Source organism: Sinohyriopsis cumingii, chromosome 2 (assembly GCF_028554795.1).
Source record: "Sinohyriopsis cumingii isolate HCF-2022 chromosome 2, ASM2855479v2, whole genome shotgun sequence".
Lineage (NCBI taxonomy): Eukaryota > Metazoa > Mollusca > Bivalvia > Unionida > Unionidae > Sinohyriopsis > Sinohyriopsis cumingii.
The window spans coordinates 91,583,575-91,611,321 of record NC_142962.1 but is presented as its reverse complement, the minus strand read 5'-3'; the positions used below and the strand labels follow the sequence as shown (position 1 = coordinate 91,611,321).

Genomic DNA, 27,747 nt, shown 5'->3' with positions numbered 1-27,747 from the left:
ATTAGAAACTTAAACAAAAAACATTGCTTGATTAGTAACGTTGTGTGAAACAATGGATGTTTTTAATTGTTTGGACAAAAGAAAGTTACTGAGTAGAATATATGGCATTTGAGTAAGCTTTGACTTAAGTTTCGAAGCTTACGTTTACTGTAATAAGTCTGAAATAATCCAGTTACGAGATCTAGACGAATTTCCAAACTGTAGAATTGCAAGAGATTAGTTGAGTGCAGTCACATCAACAAAACCCTAGAAACCACGTGATTTACACTATATGACCCTGACTCGGAGATTTTGATGCTTACCTTTAGAAACATCCAGTGACAAGTCTGCTTTATGTTGCATCTAGCGTCAGACTGATAGTCTCTAACAGACCACTTATTGGGTTTATATTCGTGCTGGAAGCACATAGGAAGTGGCGTATCGGATGCACGCGTTGCGAGATGTAGGAAGACATGATGAGATGTGTTTAGCAGACTGGATTTAAAGTCTTGATGGAAAGTGAAAACTCATTTGAGCACCGGCAATGTGAAGGAGGTAAGAATACGCGCGACATTTTAAAATTACAGGAGCACTATGTAGATTCCTAGAAAAGACAAACGTCGGCATTTATCAGTCTGTGCTTGGAATGGTAATCACCTTAGGACTTAATTATTATTTTGCTTTTCGTTTAGATCTTCGCTTGCAGTAATTTATTTCAATATCTGATGCATTTTGATCGATGAATATGCTGTTGGACGCGTGCAGATTCCCTGTTTTATTCCTCGGACCTCCGATTGCCTCATCTTTTTTTTACCATGACACTTTGATAGCACGTAAAGACTACTGAAGATCAAGTTTAAGTTTGCTTTTGTCTTGTGCGGTTTAATACCACGTTTTAGAACATGATAGGCTATACATGGCGGTCAATATATTTGATGGAGGAAAAATCTGGGAAGATCCGGCCCACCGGAAGATACTGGCAAGTTTTATCACATACCAACGTTGGTCCAGCCGAGACTTTAACTCGTACGGACAGAGATGAGATGCTTGGCTGTAGAGGTGACCGTTTTCGACCACTCGGCCACCCAAAGCCCCAGAAAATTCCGTTTCATTTGAAGTAATATCTGATACTATTGTCATCCATGTTTACCCTTTCCACGATGTGTGAATAGACTGTATAATAAGTATATTGTTGCAGTTGATGATTGTATTTCTTTCCTTTTTTAGACAGTTTAGTGGGATTCAGTTAGTCGTATTTTCGTTTCTCCAGTTACAATATATTTGTTCATTGATTCATTCATTTTGATATTGTTCAGAGATCGCTAAATTTAGGGGGGAAAAAATAGTTTTGTTTGAAGCATCAAAATATAAGAGAAAGCAGATACTCTCGTGTGGTAATTGTATTTGACACCTTTATCTCGAACACAGACGATAAGTACTTGATGGGAAATTATTTTGGTCAATGTCCTTTCTACAACTGAAAGAAACAGTTAGCACTCAGAGGATACGATGCTTTTTTCTCTCACCATTTCGTCTTCTTTGTTCGGGCTGATAACCCCCCAGGTTGGCAAGGTAAATATTTATTTGTACGATACTTTCAAATATTGGGTATTTTGCGACAGTGCGCGATAAGAGATCTGTATCAGTACATGTCGGACGTTGACGCCATTGTTTAATATTTGTACAAAATGGACTCAGATATTTATAACTGTCTTGCGTAATAATTGTTTATTTTCAACTTCTAAAAGAAACCTACTCAATCAGTAGGTACATAATTTGTACAGGGAACATTCTGTCGTCATGAATATTAAAATCTCTTCAGTTGGTGTTGATCCGTCATCAAGTATGACATCTGAAATGAAAAGATCAATAAATATTTGAGCGACTTCTTGTCAAAAAACACTAAAGAATTTACCATCGAATATGGCTGCCGTGACCAAAAAGAGAAAACCTTCTCAAAAACCGCTGAACAGAATTTGACTTAATGTTACAGAAAGGATGCTGGCATAGGTCTAAGTGTCTTACATTTTGTTCAAATAATGCCAATCCACTGCTACGACTCTATGGTCTTAAACTAAGTAACAGAAAAGAGCGAAAACCAATAAGTTTGTTTAAAATTCAGCAAATAATTTTGTTTCTTTGAATAAAAAGTGAACATTTAAAAAGTAATGACATTATTGTGAATTCAAACCCAAACAGCCCTAGAAGTTTCTATCCCTAGTCCAAATATATAAAGTTCTAACTGAATTTCGTTGGTATTCCAATTCAATTCCGATATTGAAAGTCTTGAGTTTCCTGTAGTCTCGAACGTGCCAATCGCCTGGATTTTGGAGATGTGGTGCTAAGAGATTTTTTTTTTTATATATCACAATATTATAATCGAAAAATGTTCTTGTCTAGATCATTATAATTCAAAAGTAATGTTCCAGTCCAAAAATATTATTGATGAGCACTTTGTATTTCCATTGAATAATAATTTGAAAAATAATTCAGCCCAAATGAAAATCTGAACACAACAATAAGGCTGATTCTGCTTCATGATGTTAAGGCAAGAAACAGTAGTTTCTCAAGTAAATAACACTATATAAAATGCTAAGACACTAACATTAGAACCAGACTGAGGGTAAAAAGAATATTCTAAGTTGCAGACAAGATAAGGTTACTAAAATCAGAGTAAAGAACACGGGAAACATCAGATAGACTAGGATTATCATGGGGGAATTCAACTGTCCTAGACTCAGATCAAGATAAACAGGTTTACTCTTATTGATACTAATCCTAATATTTAACCTACATTCATAGAGCAATATTAACTTTGTATTATTTGTTCACAAAATAAAATTGACTGGTCAGATACACAGTGAACTTGATTTTGGATAAGGTCAGGTCCAAAATACAGTTATGCATTACATATAATCATGGAGGAATAAAAACCTAACATACAAATTAGATATGCATAAGACCGCCATTATATATGGCTACCTGTATTGCGAATAGATAAATAGTGATGTGACTTTTATCCAAAACAGTTGAGAGGAATTTGACCAAATCTGACAGAAGCGTCCTAGCACGAGTAACTATTAATCTTTACAATCCACCATCAAATATGGTCGCCATTACTAGAATATAATAAAAATTTAAACGACTTCTTCGAAACCGCTCTACATAATTTTAATAATTTTGACAGCAAGCATTTTGGCAAATGTCAATTCCAGTAAATAAAGTTACACTGCACTAGCATGTAATGGAATAAAAATTGTTTTAAAAATAACAAACAAATAATTGAGGTAAATCAAATATCAATTAAACCAAGTATACATAACAGATGTGGACTAATATAAAAAATAAACCACAGCATTCTTATGAGGCAGATAACTTGGACATCTGCTCTCTCAGTTGGCAATTATTGCAGATGTTTCCATATGAACGAATTAAAACCCACTCGAGCCTCTTGAATTTTTCCGAATGTAGAGGACCTGATTGCGTCACATCTGCTCCTGTTCACATTTACACATTAGAGTTACTTTCTTTTGACATTTACTATTATTTATCGTTTAAGATTTTAAACGTTATGTTAAACTTTGATCATTACGTGATATTTTGAATGCAAAAGGTGCCCGTTTATTGATTCGTAATTTTAGGAAATAGAAGTCATAAATAGTACTATTGCTTTAAAGATTGCGGACTCGAGCTTCTTGACAGTTGGTGTGACTGATCAGAGTTGTTGGGTTCTTTGTTAGTAATTGGCGAAGTTTTTGGATGAGATAACATTGGGTATTGTGGTACTAAAACGATGATGTAAATACCGTTCCCAGTATATCATGTGGGCAGAATGCCCTGGCAAAATTGCATTCACACCACTTTCGTACTTGGTTGTCTCCTTAAGAAGACATTTGTTATTCAAAACATTGTAAGTAATTTTGTTAAGTAATTCCGGAGAGAGAGAGAGAAAGAGAGAGAGAGAGAGAGAGAGAGAGAGAGAGATGCTGGTTGCAAATTCCGGTTTATCAGACTCCATTTTAGCACCTTGATAGACCAGATCACAATAATGACCCTTTCAGTCGACAAAATCCGTCTGTTGCATGTGTTTGTCGGTATTTGCATCACCTGTGATAATCGCATGGGGTCTCCATTCTCCAGTTCAGAGCAACTTCATTCTAGCCATCGATTGCCGCAAGAGATTATATCAAATGAAGTATTTTGTTTGCTTCAGTTCAGATTGGACTGACAGTCCTTTGATGTACATTTGACATACACGATATGGTTATTGTTTGCTGATGCCAGATGGTACAAGGCTTAATTTTATAAATACAACATTCCAGCTATTTACCTACATTAGGTATATTGGAATTGATTATAACTGATCCAATATTTGGTCTAAGCCCCACCCACACCCAATTTCTGATTGTAAAAAGGATGGCCAATTTTATTAAATATATCGACCTCTGTTTATTTCACAAATGGAATACATTCAAATATACTCTTTCGGTACCCTAAAATTTAACTTCAGTTGAACCTATAATTTTCAGAATACACGATGGAAAAAATTGATTGTTTTGTTTGGGGGTTTTTTTTGGGGGGGGTGTTAGTTTTGTTTTCTTTCGTTTTGTTTTGTTTTTATTTAACGCTTTTTTTCAGTACGTGATAGGCTATGTATGTCGGCTAGCTTATTTAGTGGAGTAAGAACCATTGAAAACCCCGAGAAGAACCAGCGTCCTACGAGAAGCTATTGGCAAATCTTCTCACATAACTACGTTGGTCGATTAGAAACTCGAAACCAAACGGACAGCGATGATTTGTCATTGATCTACAAAGGCGAGCGTCTATTCCACACGGTCCTAGGAAGCACAGGAAAGACTGACCAAGGGACCGATCATTTTATGTAATGAGGGTGTGGGTGGTGATGTGATACTGGGATATTTTTGTTTCTTTTACCTCACGATAATTGAAATGTTCAGTTATTGTACTAGATATGTTATAATATGTTCTTTAAAGCAGAACAATAATATTTTTCAACCTTTTTGAGGGTCAGAATTTTAAAAATCTCAGACCCCTCCCCTAGAATTAAGTGGTAACGAGAAACAAAAAATTTTCATTGAGTACACAACTACTCCGCTGCGATTGGAAAATACAGGTGAAGCCGTTTCACTGGGGGATGGGGGGGGGGGCGGTGACGAGGGGGCAACAGCATTTTTAAAAAAAAGATCTCTCTGGAATCAGATTCCATTGCGTTCCACGTTGTCTGAGAACTTGTTGGGTACTAGTACACTGATTTAGCTCCTGTTTTTTTCTCTCTTCGTTTTTCTATATTTTCTACAAACTCCGCTTCATTTGTTATAGGTTTAGTTGAAATTTAGACTGTCTCACTTACGTTAAGCACAAATCTGGGCACAACATTTCCAAAACTCAGAACAGGCTATTTAGCATTTGCTAAAACAGTTGTATTTGAAATTAAATACCAGAAATTCTTGGAGCAATTGACCTCCCCAAAACCGGCAGATGACTTGCTCCCTATGCGACAACATTAAACAGTGACTGCAAGAGTTTCGTGTCTTTCAAATATGCATCTTACCAGCCTATGTAAAAAAAATCAGCAAAATCGAACAAGATAGCACGAATGATAAATTGACAAAGTTAAAATCGAGAGCTGGTAATGTGCACAACACTTGTACAAAAGTTGGTCAGTTTGCAGTATACAGAAATATTTTCAAATGCCACTTCAGGTTACTGACAGATCATTATCGACGATATCCAGTTGAATGTTGACAACGTTTAGACTATTTATTATTATAATCGGCCTTTTTGAGATGTTTGCATGATAATAGATTGCATAGTGTAGGTCATGGATTGTGTAATGTTCAACAACAAGGCACATACCTGCAGATAAAAGGAAATATAGCATGGATGTACACAAAATATATATTTATTTTGTCTCTGATGCTGAGGTAAACATTCCAAACACGCTATGCTGTTATTTAATATTAGCATTCAAATAAATGTGCTGGTGTGGACTGAAGTAGTCTAAAGCTTCTAGGGTCTTTCCGAAATCATACAAAAAAATGTTAAGGTAACATTCATTTTACAAATATTCGAGTATATCTGACAAAACAAGGTCACTTATTTTGTACATTGCAAGAACGAAACATTTGAAAGGAACAGAAAATAACATATTTGTAGGTAGTTAAGTAAATAGGCTAATAATGGGGAGGAGTGGGGTGGGAAGGTCACTTTTATATATTTCATTATTTTATATATTTGTTACTTTAAATATAATTGTAAGTATTTAACACGTCCAATTTTGTGGATTTATATCTTTACATTTAATAGTATGACAGAATTTATTTACTTACTTTGTTCGACTTTATCTTTCACCTGAAAAATACGTGGAGAATGCACGAGTGAAATAATTAAAGGATACTACATATGTAATGACGTCACATAACAGAGTCCATGTTAACGTCATCAGTATTTTCAAAACGTTAAAACAAAGCTGTAACTTAAACGAATCTAAATTGTTGTATGAGATAATGAAAATGTTCGTTGGTAATGAAACAATAAGAAAGAATTGGTGGGGTTTGTGGGATTATTTAAAAATTATTTCATTCGTTTGTGTAAAGCATATACAATGGTAAAACAATAAACCATTCCTTCTTTTCGACAAGATATTTTCCAAGTATGATTTCGGCATTTCTGCGGTTTTGTAAAAATAAAAGTTGTTTTACAACACACGAAGAACCTTCGTAAATTGAATTACGACCACTTCATGTTTATTTTTGAGAGTAACAGCAAGGTAAATTCAGTTGCCCTCCTTTAAGACAGCGAGAGAAACCAACGGCTTTTAATAACCTCATGTAACTTTAATTTGACATTTCAATAGATTAAGCTAAAGTGGCTTATTTTAAACAACGTCATTTTATGATTTTATATTTACTAATAAAAATTGTGAAAGACAAAATTTATACTTAACTTGATTGATTCAGAACACATGAACCTCTTTGACTATGTTGTCTTGTCCAAGCCTTATGTATAGCATGTCCTACTGCAGGAAGTTTAGAGCTGACAGTATTCTTGTAATAGATCCTTACGACAGAATTAGACAGATGCTTATAATTACACATTAACATTTTCCATACTAATTAGACAAATGCTTGTAGTTACACTTTAACATTTTCCATACTAATTGGACAGATGCTTATAATTACACATTAATGTTTTCCATACTAATTAGACAGATGCTTATAATTACACATTAATGTTTTCCATACTAATTAGACAGATGCTTATAATTACACATTAATGTTTTCCATACTAATTAGACAGATGCTTATAATTACACATTAATATTTTCCATACTAATTAGACAGATGCTTATAATTACACATTAATGTTTTCCATACTAATTAGACAAATGCTTATAATTACACATTAATGTTTTCCATACTAATTAAACAAATGCTTATAATTACACATTAATGTTTTCCATACTAATTAGACAAATGCTTATAATTACACATTGATGTTTTCCATACTAATTAAACAAATGCTTATAATTACACATTAATGTTTTCCATACTAATTAGACAAATGCTTGTAATTACACATTAATGTTTTCCATACTAATTAGACAAGTGCTTATAATTACATATTGTTTTCCATACTAATTAGACAAATGCTTATAATTAAACATTAATGTTTTCCATACTAATTAAACAAATGCTTATAATTACACATTAATGTTTTCCATACTAATTAGACAAATGCTTATAATTACACATTGATGTTTTCCATACTAATTAGACAAATGCTTATAATTACACATTGATGTTTTCCATACTAATTAAACAAATGCTTATAATTACACATTAATGTTTTCCATACTAATTAAACAAATGCTTATAACACTGGACAACAAATTTTTACAAAAGTCATGTTACTGAAATAAAATTAGTCAATTCTTATCAATTTTTATGTGCTGAACACGAATATGACAGTCAAATTGCAAAATTGGCTCTAGTTTTTTGTAATCTGCAAGAAATTAATGTTTACATAACGAAATGCATTCCAATAGTAAAAGGTCAACTGTAATAGCCTACCTATAAAAAATCAAGTCATTGACTACATCTTAGATTTCTTCGCCTGTCTCTTGTACAGCTGTTCGGGAGCATCTCTGAGGAGTGTCCAGCAGTAGTCAGCCAGCATTGTAGTGGACCATTTTCCCTGGTATCTTTGTTCCATTGTTGCGATATCTTGATGAAAACGTTCGCCATGTTCATCACTAACAATACCACAGTTGCTAGGAAAGAAATCCAAATGGGAATGAAGGAAGTGAATCTTTAGAGACATATTGCAGCCAAGTTTCTTATACTTCATCAACATGTCTTCTACTAGTTCCTTATAGTTTTCTGCCCTAACATTTCCGAGGAAGTTTGTAAAAACTAGGCGAAAAGCATTCCATGCTTGTTTCGCGTCACCTTCCAGCAAGTTGTTGAACCGGTCATCTTTGAAAAGCTCTCGAATCTGAGGACCCACAAAAACTCCCTCTTTAATCTTTGCTTCGCTGAGTCGAGGGAATTTTTCATGCAGGTATCGGAATGCTGGCAAAGTCCGGTCAATGGCTTTCACGAAGTTCTTCATCAAACCTAGTTTGATGTGAAGGGGTGGTAGCAAGATTTTCTGAGCCTCAACCAGAGCTGGGTGTTGGATATTCTTCTCTCCAATGGCTACATTCTGCCTGTGAGTCCATTCCTTCCTCATGTAGTGCATTTCCCTTGCTCGGCTATCCCACTCGCATAAGAAACACATGTATTTTGTATATCCTTGCTGCAGTCCCATTAAAAGGGCAACTACCTTCAAATCACCACAGAGGTGCCAGCTGTACTTGTTATACTCAATGGAATTCAGTAGCTGCCTTAAGTTATCGTATGTCTCTTTCATGTGGACAGCATACGCTACTGGAATAGATGGAAGAATGTTTCCATTGTGCAAAAGCACAGCCTTGAGACTCAGTTTCGAAGAGTCCACAAATAGTCTCCATTCTTGTGGGTCATGAGTGATTTTTAAAGCATTCATGAGGCCCTCAATATCGGAACAGAATATCAGATTACTTTCCTTTCTGAAGAAAGGCTCCAATTGCTGGTGGCGCTTTCGATATGCAGTAATTGTGACATCTTCTTCTAGAAGATTCCATTGTTGGAGTCTTGATCCTAGCAATTCTGCCTTGTTCTTTGATAAGTCCAAATCACGAATCAGGTCATTTAGTTCTTCCTGTGTTATTCTGTGTGGGGTTGATGATGCACCACAGTGAAAATCTGGATCACTGCATGCTGATGGACCAGGAGAAGAACAGGTCGACTCACCTTTGTCTTCGTCAGATGAATCAAGAGAATATTCTGCTGGAGGTTCTGGAATAGGAAGTCCCTCACCATGTGGAACTGGTCTCAATGCAAACGGAATGTTTGGGTAGACTATTCTCGACTTCTTTCGCTTCGTTATTCCGCCGGAAAGAGGAGGAACCAAGCAGAAGTAACAGTCATTTAGGTGGTTGCTTGGCTCTCTCCACACCATTGGGACTGCAAACGGCATTGATGACCTTTTGCAATTCAACCACTGTGAAAGCTGTGTTGTACATGTAGCACAGCATATATGCGGAGCCCAAGGCTTGTCTTGGTCACCAACCTTGCATCCGAAGTAAAGATGATATGCCTTCTTCACTTGAGAATTGATACTTTTCTTCTGGTTGGCAAATGTCACTTCCCCACAAATATAGCAAAAATTGTCCGCGGTATTAACACACTTTCGAGGCATTACTGTTCTTTATTGTACGTAAATGGATAAAAAAATAAGTTTTATGTAACAGTAGCTTGAACTGTCTCGCACAACGTCTAAAATATTTTAAATGCTGAACCTATCTGATTGGGCTTTATATAGTACACTGCTTACGTCAGCTTCAGCAGCCGCCTGGCATTAGTATAATAGGCCTACACATGTATAGTACACTGCTGACGTCAACTTACTTCAGCAGCCGCATGGCATTAGTATTGCATTGCATCAGAAAATGATGCAATCAACTGTGGATGATGTGAGCATGATGGTATTATGCAATGTTACATCATTATTCCGGATGTTGCTGCAGTCCTACTGGAGAAATTTACACAGTGAAACATAGAAAATGAGGTATATGAATATCTTCAAAACGAGAGCCAATACAAATTTTTCACGGTTATATTCGTGTTCGGCACACCAAAATACTACAGATTAGGGCCTTTTCAAGTCAGTAATGATTTCACTGTTGACCAGTGTAATTAAACATTAATGTTTTCCATACTAACTAGACAAATGCTTATAATTAAACATTAATGTTTTCCATACTAACTAGACAAATGCTTATAATTACACATGAATGTTTTCCATGCTAATTAGACCAAGCTTATAATTACACATTAATGTTTTCTATAATAATTAAAAAATGCTTATAATTACACATTAATGTTTTCTATAATAATTAAAAAATGCTTATAATTACACATTAATGTTTTCTATAATAATTAAAAAATGCTTATAATTACACATTAATGTTTTCTATAATAATTAAAAAATGCTTATAATTACACATTAATGTTTTCTATAATAATTAAACAAAAGCTTATAATTACACATTAATGTCTTCCATACTAATTTGACAAGGGTTCGAGTCTCGGATTCGGCTAATGTAGGTATGTGAGAAAGCTTGCCAGTAGCTTCTCGTGGGTCGGTTCTTTCCGGGGTTTTCCCGGGTTCTTCCTCCACCATTAATACTGGCCGCCATGTATAGCCTATCGTGTGCTGAAAAATGGCGTTAAACCCTACAACAACAACAACTAATTTGACAAATGCTTATAATTATTTATTAATGTTTTCCATGCCAATTTGACAAATGTTTATAATTACTCATGAATGTTTTCCATGGTTCTAAAACTTTGTTTCTGACAGATGCTTGTGCCAATATCAAAGATGTAACTAAACAAGCAGAACACGAGTCCGCCATGTTTTTACTGGTCATAACGTTAATGACGTTTGCTATCTGCTTGGTAAATCTGGCTTTGTCCAGGTTGCTGCGACAATGACATGTTTCTGGTTTTTGTTATCGGAATAGATATATTAAAATTGTATGTTCTTTCGTTTTCCTGCAAACATTACCAACTTTCGTTTAATATTTTGGATTGGAAATGGGTTTGTTCATATCACGTAACTATTGGACCTCTGATGTCATGGACATGTTGGATGCGAGAGTTTGGTAGCCATGTGACTAGCAATGCAAATGGCAAGTACCAGATCAGTACGTGTTTGTGTGTGTGTGTGTGTGTGTGTGTGTGTGAGAGAGAGAGAGAGAGAGAGAGAGAGAGAGAGAGAGAGAGAGAGTTTTAGCTTAGCTTGATTGCCAGTTAAAATCTCATAAATTATTAGGCTTTGTCTCGTCGCAGCTGAATGTTATCCTCAGCGTTATGAAACTCAATGTGATCCTAAGTGTTATAAAACTCAAGTGTTTTCCTCGTGTCATAAACTCAATGTTATCCTCATTGTCATAAAACTGAATGTTATCTACATTGTCATAAAATTGAATGCTATCTTCAGTGTAATTGTATATATAAAAAAGTTGTACTTTCTGTAAAATCACATTTTAGTGGGTGTTTATTTACCTGAGATGGCACTAATCTTAATAAATCTTTTATTTCAGAAAAGAAACTGTTTCTGTTTCCATTATACATAACTGACATGTCGATATTACTGTGTCTTTTTCCTTTTGTCACTTTTGTTTTGTTTTTTTCTGTCAACGATTTCACATGCATTTAAAGATATTCTGTATTCATTTTCGATGTTCTTAATGGGATCTTTTTATTTTGATCTGGTATATATGACACCACTGCTTATAATCGTCAAGGTTTTATTGGCAGGTTTGTACGGATGATCTTTGTATGGGTGTTTTGTACACATGTTTCAGTAGAAAAGAAACACCGTGAAATCTGCTAAGGTTTATAACTCTGTTAAACGTTTCATGCAGCCTTCGTATAATAATTTTAGGTATCTTTTGTCCGTTTCATATTAATATCCCATCTAGTTCCATGATGGATGAAAGATGATTGAAGTTTCTTCTTGTATATGTGGCTTTTGGCGAAATAATTTTTGCAGGCATTTATGATATAGCTATGTTGTCAATACAAAGTGATTTTAAAACTTATCTTTTGAAAGCATGACGATTCTCTTGTAACAGTTTTTCTACACATGGAAGTAACTATTTTCTGATTGTTTTCTCTGATTCAATTACTTCATCCATTAATATACATTAATCTGATTTCTTCATATCTTTGGTGTTGTGACTTGTGCCATTCCATTTTGTTTACTTCACCGCATTTGTAGGAGACCATGATAAAAGTTTGTTTGCTATTTGTATTGTTAAAAAATGAATCTAACGCTGCTTTTTTATCTTCCTCATTATTGTACCTTATCCACCATTCAATTTTTTGGCTACTAATTATTCTCTTTCTTTGATTCTATTGAGATTCGTTCAAGAATTAAAATATAAATTAATAAACCTATTTTATTCTGCAGTATGTATAACATTCTCTGCCAAACCTGTCATCATCGTCTTTCGAAAGTGTCATCATGAATATCGAATAGTTCCATTGTTGGTGATGATGGGAATATTATCCAGGTCCAAAATGTTATGTTGCTATACCATATTGTGTCCTTTGGGGCTGGATTGATTCATCACACATTGTCTGTACTTAAGTATAATTTGTTTCATTATAGTTTCTGGTAGTTCTTTAAATTTGGGAGTGACTAACTTTTTGTATTCCATTTACTTTAATGACACGGTATAATCAACTGAACTGTTAAATGACTCATTTATCCTATGATTTAAAAATACATATTTATTCTGGTTCTTATTTTTGGTCTACACACTCTTTATGCTGTAAACGTCGTCTTGTTTGTCGAATAGAAATAATTCTTGCTGGGAAAATATCTCATCAGATTTTTTTTCCCTTTAGTTAGTCAGTTTGTAAACAACTGGATTATCTAAAATTACTTGTCGGATCCTAAAAATCTCTTCAGTACGAATAAGCCGAGTGCTTTTTGCAAAAATATTTATAAATTGTGAAATCGTAACTGTCTGGCCTGTATTGTATTTAGGTACCTGTTATCTGTTGCTTGGTGAGCAAATAAACTGATTCATACTTTACATCTGTTGCTTGGATCAGTGTCCTATATATTGCCCTGTTCTAACTGTTATGTTATTTTTGGTTGGTTTTAACAGCTTTTATTACACATTATTGGCCTTATCTTGCCAACGAAATGGGACCTTCATGAACTTCCGAAGTAAACACTATGGTAACCAACCCGGGATGTCCTGGATAGGTATTGAACCCAAATCATTTAATTACGTGTCGAACGCTCCACCTGATGAGCTTTAACTGTTTGTTTTTTTTATCCATCGATAAGTGTAGGCAATACATCAGTCCATTTTCTTGTTTCGTTTTGTGTTAGATATTTTCACATTCTAGTTTTCTTTGCTTCTTAAAGGATTTCTATTACAGATGCTTTCTTTTCTGAGAATGTACATGGAAAATTATTCAGTATTGTCTTTATCCAATAACTCCTTAACTTTGCAGTCGTAATGTTGTTTCCCTTCATCGAACTACACCTTTCCCGCTTTGACTAAACTTTCTTATCCATGCATATTTGGAGATGATCTCCATCACAGTTAAAATGCATTAATATCCGTTATTATCCTTCAGGTATGATTGCATGTGAATAATATTTGCTAGAAATTGAGCGTCTGCACACATAATGTGTATGCAGACTCTTCAATTGATTATTTTGTCATTTCAGCGTATTTTATTATATTCTTGTCTCGTTTAACTTCTTCCCATAGTTTACCAATATTTTTGTAAGCAAATGAACCCTCAGCATCAAAACAAGGATACATCAAATACACTTCTTTATCAGCAATTTTGTTTTAAAAGTATTGTCCCAGAATTCACTGTTTTTTAAATGATCTCCATTACAATCAAGTCTAAACTGTTGAAAGAACTATTATATACATTTTCCCTACTTTCGAAGACATGTAGTACGGTCTTCTCCTTTCCCTCTATATTATCTCCTCCTCCAATTCCGCTCCCAGACTTCAACTCCACCCTCTTCTCCTTCCCTCCTTTCCTCCGTCTCTATCCGAGACAACGGGACCAAACTTTAACTGGTCTGTCCCTCAAAGCTTCCTTTTGAAGCTTTCTGTACTTAGAATTTCCCGCTCTAAGATTTTCCCACCAATAACGAATGGCTATTCGGAGTTACGCTAACCTCTTCTCTGGGTAATTTCTCTCAGCGAACTAACTTTTGCCGGAAAACGCAGGGATATCATTCTACCCAAATCAAGGTCTCCCCCCATCTCGATTCTGATTGGGTGGCGCTGTGCCCCTGTCCAATCGTCTTAGCGGCCAGTTCAACCTGTCTGTCTGTTTGCAGGGGAAAGAAGTTAGGACACTCCCACTTCTTCATGCAATTTCTTTTGATCTGGGAACATTTCGACACCTAGGTGATAATTGGCTATCGGGCGCCTCACAACTCCGATGTCCGGTTTTTCGATTCTAGCCACAACAATCTTACGTAACTGATTAGTGCTAGCCTTCGGCAATGTTCGACATCAAACAATGACCCGTCAGAATTACCTTGATTATACATGTTTCAAACTGGGCTACTCTGGGTCGGGGTAAACATGACATCCTTGTACTGAAAAATTCTGTCCTAATAAGAACATATACATAATCATAAAATATTTGCTGTTTTTTTAATTCATAGAATTACAGATAAGGTTCAGTCATAATGACACGGAAATCATTATCGCTTTTAACATACTCAGTGGACAAAGCAAAATTCCAACAAATGTGTGGTACGATACCGGTGTTAATAGCACATTCGACAACATTAAATTTGTAGATCATTTTCCAGCTGTCTTTATATTACAGACTTTATACGTTTATATTTTCACAGATCTCTTATTAACCAAATTTTTAATAAACAATTTCATTTTTAAAAGCATAAACAGTATGTAAATTTACTGAAGTGATAAATTTAAAACTGTCTCAGAAATTGCCGCTAATACATTCTGGGTTTGTAAAGCAAAAATCAGTTTATGTATGAAATCCTTTATTGCACTTATAGGATTAAAAATACGGTGTTAACTAATACATGTCACAACTCCAATTTTCAAAATGTTAAGCTGTTGGTCCGTTTTTATCACTTTAAGATGATTTTTCAAATGTAATGTATGCCTTTCATGATTTAGTCCATTTCATTCGATCTAAGTTATTCATTCTGGCCGAATTATGATTTCTGGCGTTTTAACCTTTAACTCTTTCGTGTCATCGTTGGTTGTTTCTTTTTGTGTGTGTGTTTTTTTTTTTTGGGGGGGGGTGTCATTACATCAGTTTTTTGCTTTCGGATTATGTTCAGCGAAGCGAAGGGTTAGGCAATAGACTTGAGCACACGAAAGTACCCATATAATGAATAATTTGTGCGCATATGTGACAGGAGTCGAGGCTACACTGTTAGGATATATTAAATCTAAATGTGAACAAGATTCAGGACTGTGCCACTGGCCAGTTTGAACTCTTTAATTCAGTTATTTATTTATGTCTCATGCATACTGTCATAAAAAGTATTTAATTTAAATATGTCAGTCAAGAAACTTCTAACATAGCATGTACTTATATTGATTGATTAATTTTAATTTATTTAGCCAAATGAAATGTTTAATAGTCATCGCATAGAACACAAATTTCTGCATATTCCGCCATAAAATTATGAGCACCATTTCATAAATGTTTAAAATTGAATTAACCTTTCACATTGCATAGCATACAAACAACCATAAAGCTATTGTTTGAATCTGGATATGCTTTAACACGTGTTGACAAGTCAGCTATTACTAAAAGTAGATTTTCTCGGCATTTGAAACAAAGACCTTTCTTTTATTAACAGTCCCACATTAGCGTAAACACTCTAAGGACCGCTAATGAAATACGTTAGCTAACAAATATAGACCAAAAAAAAAATCAAAACAAATTACAGAAAAAAATTTGCAGTTGCATGAATCTACAAAGTGTGGAATTTTGAAAGAGGAAGAAGTTTATCTTCCTTTACTTCAAACATGTTATAAGCTAGAACATGTTTACTCTATTGTTTATTTTCCTCTTTTAATTGTTTAAGCAATTCCTTTCCAGCTTCTTTTTTTACTCTACATCTTTCGTATATTAATTAATGTGATTCTCGAGTTTCACAGTAATCTTACACATACGTTTGGTGTACGTTTGTTTTTGCAATGTTTGTTAAACGTTATAGATTACTGTTCTTCCCCACTCACATTTAAACGTTTCATCATCAATGATTTCTGATGTAATAATCAAGTATCCAATACCCACCATCACTTTTATGTTGACACGCGCATTCTCTTCTATTTTCTTCCCTTTTTAGCAACTGTCACATTTTACAGTATCTGTTCATTTGCCGCAACACATTTAATTAGTTGACGTACCGTAAACAGGTAGTAGTTGACAGAAACAATATGATAGGTGATGAGTACCAGTCACTATCTTCACTTTGACATACTTTTATATTTATTGATGTAATATCGCCTCTTTATTACGCAGTAGAAAAAGAAAGGGGTTAATAACCGCCGTCCATCTTGTTACTACAGTAGAACACGCACTGTACAATCATATGAGATAAGATTACAGCTGTCAAATATTTGGCTGTGGATATGTAATTACCGATAGTCGGTACGGTTTCGAACTTGTTCGTACGAAACCTGGAAGATACAGTTACATCAGCTACTGCATCAGAAAGAGAAGGAGATTGGGACAATGCATCGATAAGATGATAGTAATTAAACCCGAATAAACTCAGATTTCGATCACTGATTGTATTCAGCCTTTTAAAGCATATCGTGATTTGTGTAATCGTTAAGGTTAGGTTTCGCCTCAAATGTCCTAATCTGAGAAGATCATGTATATGGCTGGAGTTACAGATGAGTAATTACTGTGCTTAAAATAACAATTAAAATAGCAATGTCAGTACAATAGCCACCATATGGTCAAGATTATTATCTTCATGATGTAATGAAAGCAACATGCCAGTAGTAGTTCATTGTGATGGCATTCAGCTGGCAATTCTTTCAAGTATAGGTTGTTCACATGCAATGAATACTTGTATTCACCCTCAGCAAGTTGTGTACAAACATTAGTTGCTGATTTCAGTCTCCTCTTCATTCGTAACTATTCCCACCCACCCAGCCCTCTCTCCCTCTCTCTCTCTCTCTCTCTCTCTCTCTCTCTCATGGGCTGTTTACGAATGCACCATATAGTTTTCACTAAAAGACTTCTTATGGTACCTACTTAGATCTAAATCAAAATGATGTCTATGTAAGTTTGATCATGGCCACTACGGTTGCCCGCTTGAAAATATTGTTATCCCTTCTTTCGTGAACGGATGGTCATATCGACATGTGTGTTTCTCTAAAAAAAAAAAACCTCTATAATGGCTGTTATAAAAGTAATGGCTTTTCAAAAATGGAAATTTTACGTATCTGACATCATAAAAATCTTGCTATCGTTACTTCGTCTGAGCAGATAAATGGTGGTGTCCACAAAGAGTTTTCAGTAAAAGACTTCCTAAGTTTCTAGTTGATCCTGAATGAAAATAGTATCCCACGGATATCCAATACGACTGCCGTGGCGGCCATCTTGAAAACCTTGTTCTCACTTCTCCAGACGGATGGTCTTATAGATATGTAGTTTTCACTTAAAAACTTTTTTGATGTTTGGTTCATCCTCAGCGAAAATGACACCATACCGACATCCAGTACTACCGTCATGGCGTCCATCTTGCAAATCTTTCTATCGCTTGGTCTCCTGAACGGATGGTCATAAGGACATGGATGAGTTTTTTAACAAATAAAAATGGTGCCGATATAAAAGTCAAAATCTTGTGCTTGCTTCTTTTCCTGAACGGTGATCATATCGATATGGGACAATTTTACTAAATAATATACTAGTTGGTACTAAATAATAATGGCGCTGACCTCCAACACGACCGTCAAATCTTGCCATTGCGACATGGAATTGTAACATAGAAAATATTTCTTGTCATGTCTGGTTGGTTCTAAATGACGCTGGTTCCGTTGTGACAGCCATTATGACCGGCATAGGAGCCATATCCAAAATCTCTTCTTTTTTTGTGTTGCTTCTCCTAAACGGATGGACCAGGTGACACAAAGACTTTTTATGCGATCTGGTGCGTAAATAATGAAAATGGTGTCAATCTGACATCCAGTATATATCCACTATGGTGGCCAACTTGAAATATGTTAGTACTTATTTTCCTGATGATCGTATCGATATGAAGTTTTCCAACATAGACATATTATGATATGTAATTGATCACGTCATATAGACACGAAGTTGTCACTAAAACATTATAGAAATATATAGCTGGTTCTAAAAGAAAAATGATGCTTTTCTGACTTCCAAAATGTTGACACAGTGGTCGTCTCGAAAATCGTGTTATAGCTACTCCTGTGGCGTAAATGGTGACATTGCCACGAGTTTTTCAGCAAAATACAGCCTTCAGTAAGTATATTTTTTGGTTCTGAATAAAAATGCTTCGTATCTGACCACAAATATAAACGCACATTTGTGAAGGAATTTTGAAAACCAAAACTAAATGACCTTGGGATAAAGTCAGAGGTCATTGCTTACAATTTGTACTTCGCTTAGTTATATATTTACAAGTCAATTTGTACCAGAATGTATTTGGCAGTGGTGCGTGGTATACCGGTTTACCATACTTTTTTCAATTTACCCGTACATCGATAGTTTCCGTCAATAAAGAATCTACGGAAATTACCGAGTAATTTGTTTCGAATTTAATTCTATTAAGCAAGTTTTCATTTTTCATGACAAAGTGATTCAAAGACTTATTATTTGTTTACAAAACAGTTGCGTTTGTTACAAATTAATTTGAAGATTATAGATACACCTAATATCATATAAGTACACCTTATACATAAATAACAACTTCATCTTTATGATCCTTTAATCACGTGTTCACAAATGTTACTTATGCCAACGTGGTGGCCAAAACGGGATGTTGTAAACGATATTTGAGCCAAGTCCAACTTTCGGAAAAAATTCAGATTAAAAAAAGTCTAATTTTTTAATTACTTACTAGCATATGGTAATATGTCAACTGCATGTATTCCTTTGTAAGACTGCAAATCATGATAAAATGTTTAGGAGGGAAGTTGTTTTCTCTTTGAATTTTACATAATTTCTCAATTCCGCTAAATGTTTTCTCGCTTGTTGATAAAGCTGTATGTTTAATTGCCCTCTCTGATAAATATCTTCCCCAGGTGTTGGCACCCCACTCAAATTTTTCATGCCTGTTACATCAATAGTGTATAAAGTAATATATGGGCTTCGTTTATCAAGAATCACATATATCAGCACGATCTTTTCACAAGGTGTCAGTTACAATGTAAGTATTATCGTACCTCATTAGTTACAGGTTTTAGATTACAACTTATACAACACTTAATAAATACATAACAACTACATCTACCATTTAATTTTAGAACGATGATATTCATTTGAGCTCGGATATCATGTTTTCTTTTACTGTAAGAGAATTGGGTTGTTGTTTTTTTTTTCCTTCTTCGGATAATATAATGGATATAATATGATATTATTTTGCTCAAAACCATTAGAGCAAGATCCCTTTTCAGGCTATGGACAGACGGATTTTTTATCTAAATAAAAAGTGTCAGGCCTCTGCACCAGATCATTAAATTGGTGGTCCCTAATGTAACTGCGGTATACCGTGGTATGTGTCGCTATATGCTCAGAAATACCGGGGTATACCGCGGTACGAAATTTTTCGTGGTACCAAGCTCTAGTATTTATCTGTACTGGCTTGTAAACATTATAGCACTAACATGAGTGAATGGATTGGTATCATGCCCAGTTTCAGGATATATCTGAAGAATGAACAAATGATATTATTTCTGTAAATATTTAAAACAAAACCGAAAAGCACAAAAACACGCATGTATATTACATGTGGATTTAACCAAACTTAGCCTATGGGTGTATATTGACTCTCTGCGACAAGTTCACTGGTCTTCTTTCCATCATATCAGGTTTAAGGTCAGTGACTTTGACAACAATCTTTAGCATCACTTTACCGTATCTTGTGAAGATGTTAACTCAGAGAGTGTCAGGAATATCAGAGATGGGTTCAATACTCGGCAATTAAAAGAAAATAAATGACAGAAAATACGGACTTACCTTAGATTCCTGGAAATTGTTTTCAGTCAATACATCACAAGTCCCTTGAAGAAGTCTACGTTATTCACAACACGTTTATTGCCGCTCTATAATCTTATATACATTTTAAGAACAGTGACGAAAGCTATACATAAGCATCATCATTAGCAAATGTGTTGCACACCACATTAAGGGTCTTTTCTTCACTGCAATGCCGCGGCTTATTATTTTAAGTTTTCTGTCAAATTTTCCTTTCCACTTTATATCGCTAAAACCATTTGAAATTAACGGCTGAATGTAGATTCGCTCATGTGTCATTATTTCAGATTGTAACTAGGATCCCAGGCCATTAGTTTAAGCTTTCTTTCATACTTTCTTTCCGCTCTTTATCTTTAGAGTTATTTGACATTAATGGATGAACCTTGGTATACTTTATACGTTATACGTCATCTTTAAACAGGTGTGACATTTATGGATGAACCTTGGTATACTTTCAACGTTATACATCATCATTTAACAGGTGTGACATTTATGGATGAACCTTGGTACACTTTATACGTTATACATCATCATTTAACAGGTGTGACATTTATGGATGAACCTTGGTATACTTTATACGTTATACATCATCATTTAAACAGGTGTGATATTTATGGATGAACCTTGGTATACTTTCAACGTTATACATCATCATTTAACAGGTGTGACATTTATGGATGAACCTTGGTATACTTTATACGTTATACATCATCATTTAACAGGTGTGACATTCATGGATGAACCTTGGTATACTTTATACGTTATACATCATCCTTTAAACAGGTGTGACATTTATGGATGAACCTTGGTATACTTTATACGTTATACATCATCCTTTAACAGGTGTGACATTTATGGATGAACCTTGGTATACTTTATACGTTATACATCATCATTTAACAGGTGTGACATTTATGGATGAACCTTGGTATACTTTCAACGTTATACATCATCATTAAACAGGTATGACATTTATGGATAAACCTTGGTATACTTTATACGTTATAGCTCATCATTAAACAGGTGTGACATTCATGGATGAACCTTGGTATACTTTATACGTTATACATCATCATTTAACAGGTGTGATATTTATGGATGAACCTTGGTATACTTTATACGTTATACATCATCATTTAACAGGTGTGATATTTATGGATGAACCTTGGTATACTTTATACGTTATACATCATCATTTAACAGGTGTGACATTTATGGATGAACCTTGGTATACTTTATACGTTATACATCATCATTTAACAGGTGTGACATTTATGGATGAACCTTGGTATACTTTCAACGTTATACATCATCATTAAACAGGTATGACATTTATGGATAAACCTTGGTATACTTTATACGTTATAGATCATCATTAAACAGGTGTGACATTTATGGATGAACCTTGGTATACTTTATACGTTATACATCATCATTTAACAGGTGTGATATTTATGGATGAACCTTGGTATACTTTATACGTTATACATCATCATTTAACAGGTGTGACATTCATAGATGAACCTTGGTATACTTTATACGTTATACATCATCATTTAACAGGTGTGATATTTATGGATGAACCTTGGTATACTTTATACGTTATACGTCATCTTTAAACAGGTGTGACATTTATGGATGAACCTTGGTATACTTTCAACGTTATACATCATCATTTAACAGGTGTGACATTTATGGATGAACCTTGGTATACTTTATACGTTATACATCATCATTTAACAGGTGTGACATTCATGGATGAACCTTGGTATACTTTATACGTTATACATCATCATTTAACAGGTGTGATATTTATGGATGAACCTTGGTATACTTTATACGTTATACATCATCATTTAACAGGTGTGATATTTATGGATGAACCTTGGTATACTTTCAACGTTATACATCATCATTTAACAGGTGTGACATTTATGGATGAACCTTGGTATACTTTATACGTTATACATCATCATTTAACAGGTGTGACATTCATGGATGAACTTTGGTATACTTTATACGGTATACATCATCCTTTAAACAGGTGTGACATTTATGGATGAACTTTGGTATACTTTATACGTTATACATCATCCTTTAACAGGTGTGACATTTATGGATGAACCTTGGTATACTTTATACGTTATACATCATAATTTAACAGGTGTGACATTTATGGATGAACCTTGGTATACTTTCAACGTTATACATCATCATTAAACAGGTGTGACATTTATGGATAAACCTTGGTATACTTTATACGTTATACATCATCATTAAACAGGTGTGACATTTATGGATGAACCTTGGTATACTTTATACGTTATACATCATCATTTAACAGGTGTGACATTTATGGATGAACCTTGGTATACTTTATACGTTATACATCATCATTTAACAGGTGTGACATTTATGGATGAACCTTGGTATACTTTATACATTATACATCATCATTTAACAGGTGTGATATTTATGGACGGACCTTAGTATACTTTATACGTTATACATCATCCTTAAACAGGTGTGTCGCGTGGTATGTTCAAGGTAAAGGTCAAGACTGACTATTTTAAGTTTACTGTCACTTATTATCCACTCAGTAACATTAAAACCGTGTTAGATTAAATTTGTTGACACCTCTTAGCCATTTCATAGCATGTCTTGCTATTTAGGACTTAGAAGTGACACCCTGTTTTTCTAAATATGTGTGTCTTGTATGTGTTTCCCTGTCCACCCATACAGTGTTTGATGTTTATTTGTTTTAGATAAATAATAATATAAATAGTATATGAATGTTGTAGGGTTGCTTTTTGTTTTGCTCAACATATTGTTTTAGTTTCTTTATCCCATAAGCTTTGGGAATATTACGTACTCCCTTCTCTTGGCCAGGGTTGGCCTTGGGTCTTGTTTTCATTTTCCCTTGGCTTGGAACTTTGGTCTGTACTCCCCACCCCTTGGATAATTTTTTGCCACGGGTAGATTTCCTTCCCTTTTCCCATTGGTTGTTAAGAACGCGTAGTGACTTTGCCAGAGTCACTTTGTCCTGTGATTGTAGTTTATGTGTATGTTTTGTTAGATTAAAGGATAAAACTTAGCGTGCTTAAGCATTAGGTGGACCGCTCCGGTGGCCTAGTGGTTAGAGCGTCCGCCTCGGATGCGGGAGGTCGTGGGTTCGATCCCCGGCCGAGTCATACCAAAGACTTACAAAAATGGTACTAACACCTGCCTCGCTTGGCGCTCAGCATTAAGAGGTTAGTGTTAGGACTGGTCGGCCCGGTGTCAGGATAATGTGACTGGGTGGGACATCATGCTATAAACTGCCACATTGCAGACATCGTAGCGATATGACTGAAAAATTGTTAAAGCTACGTTAAAAATCAAAATCACATCACACATCACACATTAGGTGGAGGATACAAATTTACTGAATGTACTTGCTTGTAAACGTTTTGATTTGTCTCATTCACGTTTTTTTCTTGTTAGAGTGACACAGAGAATTCTGATGTTTTGTGTCTTATGCTTTTTTTGTAATTGCCAGCTTACAGACGAGGAAATACAGCGGCAGGAGGACAGGAAAAGAAAGAATCGCCTCGCTGCTAAAAAATGTCGCATGAAGAAAAAGAACTTGATGGACGACCTTAACAAAGTAAATTAGATTTGTTATCAGTATTTTATCCTAGCTCACCAGGCAGTAATGCTAAGTAAACGTATTGCAGGATATTGCTACACTCGCTTCTTCGAGGTGAATCGTGCGGATCATACGTCCAATGGATGCCGATAGCAGCCATTATCTGCTGTTCAGACTTCAGATTAGATTGATCATAGGACTGACCTAGAAGTTGCTAATATTACGAACTATTGTTTTTTAATTCGCAATTTCTGAGTCAATCCTACAGTCAATCTTATCATAGAAATAACAGAACCGGTTCGAATATATTGTGGTTCCTTCTTTTGCAAAGACATTTTGCGAATAAAATATATATTTTATGTTCCTGCTCCGACATACTTCATAGGGATATTTTTGTCCTGCAGATATTGTCGAGGTATCCGGAATGGGCATTGCCGGTGTCGTAAGCGTCTCATCATCCATATTTGAAATTTTGAACCTTTTTCTCTGAGAACCAACTAGACCTAATTCGGCCAAACTTTTGAACCTTTTTCTTTGAGAACCAACTAGACCAAATTCGGTCAAACTTTTGAACCTTTTTCTCTGAGAACCAACTAGACCAAATTCGGTAAAAATTTTGAACCTTTTTCTCTGAGAACCAACTAACAAAATTTTTAAAAGAGCATCCAGGCTTAAATGTCATAAATAGCCGCCTTGGACCGATTGGAAGCTCTCGGTATACCTTTAATATAGGGTGCCCCGACGGTCCGAGTGGTCTAAAGCAACGCTCACCGTCACGGATCACTGCCATCTCACCTCTGTTTTCGTGCGTTCGAGTCTCAAGTTCGGCCAATGTGGGTACGTGGGAAAGCCTGCCAACGGCTTCTCTTGGGTCGGTGGTTCTTCCCTGGGTTTTCCCAGGGTTCTTCCTCCACCAGTTATACTGGCCGCCATGTATAGCCTATCTTGTGCTGAAAAATGGCGTTAAACCCAAGAACAAGAACAACAACAACAGCAGATTTTAAAGACATTTTTACAGAAGGCATTTTACTGCCCCACATTTCTTAGTCAACTGCACTTGCATTTAGCCGTTAGAGATATGTCATCCAGGTGAACTATCTCAGATCCATTTGGATCTCTTCTTTCTCACAGCTCATGTCCTGTAGCAACATTAAAGCTGCATTCCTTTGCAGTAAAAATCGTTACTTGAGATAAAGGCTTGTATACTAATGTGTCTCACCTAATGAAGAATAAAGAACAGAGTTGGCAAAAATTTATACCCTTGTCTAGAAAAATAAAATTGCAGGGAAGAGCGAATCCAGGGGCCACACCTCTGTCGGGCAGCGTGTAAATAGGGTGATTTCCAGGACGTTGTTCGTCATGCACACGGCAACAAGTTGGCGAAAAGTCCAACGTGGCACATGTAACTGTACACAGCAACTTCGATGTCAGTTCGACAGATCATATATTAAAGGTTGTTGTTGTTGTAGGGTTTAACGCCATTTTTCAGCACATGATAGGCTATACATGGCGGCCAGTATAAATGGTGGAGAAAGAACCCGGGAAAACCCCAGGAAGAACCACCGACCCACGAGAAGCTACTGGCAAGCTTTCTCACATACCCACATTGCCCGAACTTGAGACTCGAACGCACGAAAACAGAGGTGAGATGGCAGTGATCCGTGACGGTGAGCGTTGCTTTAGACCACTCGGACGGTCGGGGCACCCTATATTAAAGGTATACCGAGAGCTTCCAATCGGTCCAAGGCGGCTATTTATGAGACGTGGATTGACCGAAAAGTTACGAAAGCATCTAACTATAGTTTCCTACTGCATAATTTCATTCAGGAGAAAGTGAGTCACGTTTAAAAATCTCAAACTCACTGAAAGCAATTAGTACTATTTTAGCCAGCACCACTTGGGTTTCCCAAAACTTAAACAAGCTGAACTAGACAATGTGGTGGAGTTTGCTGTTAAGACAAGCTAATTTGGAGAGTGTGGTGGAGTTAGGTAGTAAGACATGCTGAACTGGTAAATGTGGTGGAACTTGGTGATGAGACAAGCTGAACTGGTGAGTGTGGTTGAGTTTGGTGATAGAAACAAACTGAACTGGTCAACTTGGTGGAATTTGATGATAAGACAAGCTGAACCAGTCAGTTTGGCGGAGTTTCTGTGATAAGACAAGCCGAAGGAACCAGTGTGGCGGAGTTTTCCTGATAAGACGAACTGAACCGGTCAGTGTGGTGGGTATTTAGTGACAAGTTGAAATGATCAGTGTGGTGTAGTTTTGGTTATACGACAAGCTGAACCAGTCATTATGATGTAGGTTTGGTGACAGGACAAGTTGAACTGGTCAGTGTTTAATGTGGTTGATGTTTGGTAATAAGACAAGCTGAATTGATCAGTTTGATTGAGTTTTGGTGATAAGACAAACTGTTTTTAATAATTATAAGCTACGATCGTCATAATAATATACAGCTGGTTTTGTGATTAAATTAAGGTTTGATCTCAGCTGTAAATAAATGACTAGAGCATGCTAGTTTTAATAAAGACTGGTCTGGCTTACAGTGATCAAAGTGTTTCATGACAAGTATTCTCGGAATGGTACGAGAAACCAGAAACCTGCGACACAGAAGTATAATAAATCCATTAGAAACTATAAATATATAACAAAGTAGTAAACTAAATCCATGAGAAACTTGAAATGTATGACAAAGCAGTAAACTCAGTCCATGAGAAACTAGACATGTATGACAAAGCAGTAAACTAAATCCATGAGAAACTAAACATGTATGGCAGAGCAGTAAACTCAATCCATGAGAAACTAGAAAAGAATAACAAAGCAGTAAACTAAATCCATAAGAAACTTTAAATGTATGATAAAGCAGTATTCTAAATTCACGAGAAACTAGAAATGTATGACAAAGCGGTATACTGAATCCATGAGAAACTAGAAATATATGACAGCCGTATACTGAATCCATGAGAAACTAGAAATGTATGACAAAGCGGTATACTGAATCCATGAGAAACTAGAAATATATGACAAAGCGGTATACTGAATCCATGAGAAACTAGAAATGTATGAAAAAGCGGTATACTGAATCCATGAGAAACCAGAAATATATGACAAAGTGGTATACTGAATCCACGAGAAACTGGAATTGTACGAAAAAACAGTACACTGAAACTTTGCTTAAAGTATAGCCTACGTTCATTTACAAAAGAAAATTAATCTTAATATATATAAAGTATACAGTTCGATTATTCATTATTTTGACTACATAAAAGAAAAGTTCAAAGCAGTATTTTTTAGCATAGACACTTCGATATTCTAGGCTGGAAGGTGCAATATATTTCGTGTATTTTAGGCCAGGTTGTGGGAACATTTCCCATATGTTGTCCAACGTAAAGTTACATTATCTAGCTACTCATTCCAGGATCAAGCCATAGGTAAGTAGATAAGCAAGGTTGACTCACATGTTTGAAAGGTCTGTTTCCAATAGTTTCTTATGCATATTGTAGGCAGATCTATTTGAAAGACAGGTAAAAAATCAACAGCAAGATCTCGCTATCGTTTTACTTATGGTATCCTGGTTTTATCCAGTTTTCAAGTGTGGCTCCTAAACATGGTCTTGCTTAAATTCTACTGGTAAACATTTACTTGCGTAGACATTTTCCCATATTATGAAATTGTGGTGGCTGAGTGAAGAATCTGAGTCTGAACGTATCTCTTAGGAACAGTAATTAAAGGCGTTTAAACATATT

General features: G+C 35.5%; 1 protein-coding gene and 1 long non-coding RNA gene across 2 annotated transcripts in view; one reads left to right on the top strand and one right to left on the bottom strand.

The window, feature by feature from the left end:
- Window positions 1-27,747, top strand: part of LOC149805363 (uncharacterized) — a 64,299-nt gene that overhangs the window by 30,922 nt on the left and 5,630 nt on the right. Inside the window, exon 2 of the mRNA XM_089949693.1 lies at window positions 23,911-24,018. Coding sequence (XP_089805819.1) covers window positions 23,911-24,018 — 108 coding nt within the window. The remainder of the gene's footprint in view (window positions 1-23,910; window positions 24,019-27,747) is intronic.
- LOC149805364 (uncharacterized) lies at window positions 1,364-20,672 on the bottom strand. Its single transcript, XR_016414854.1, has 3 exons — window positions 20,355-20,672; window positions 6,330-7,059; window positions 1,364-1,831 (listed from the first exon to the last, which is right to left on the bottom strand). It is a non-coding gene; the product is annotated as an uncharacterized LOC149805364 (long non-coding RNA).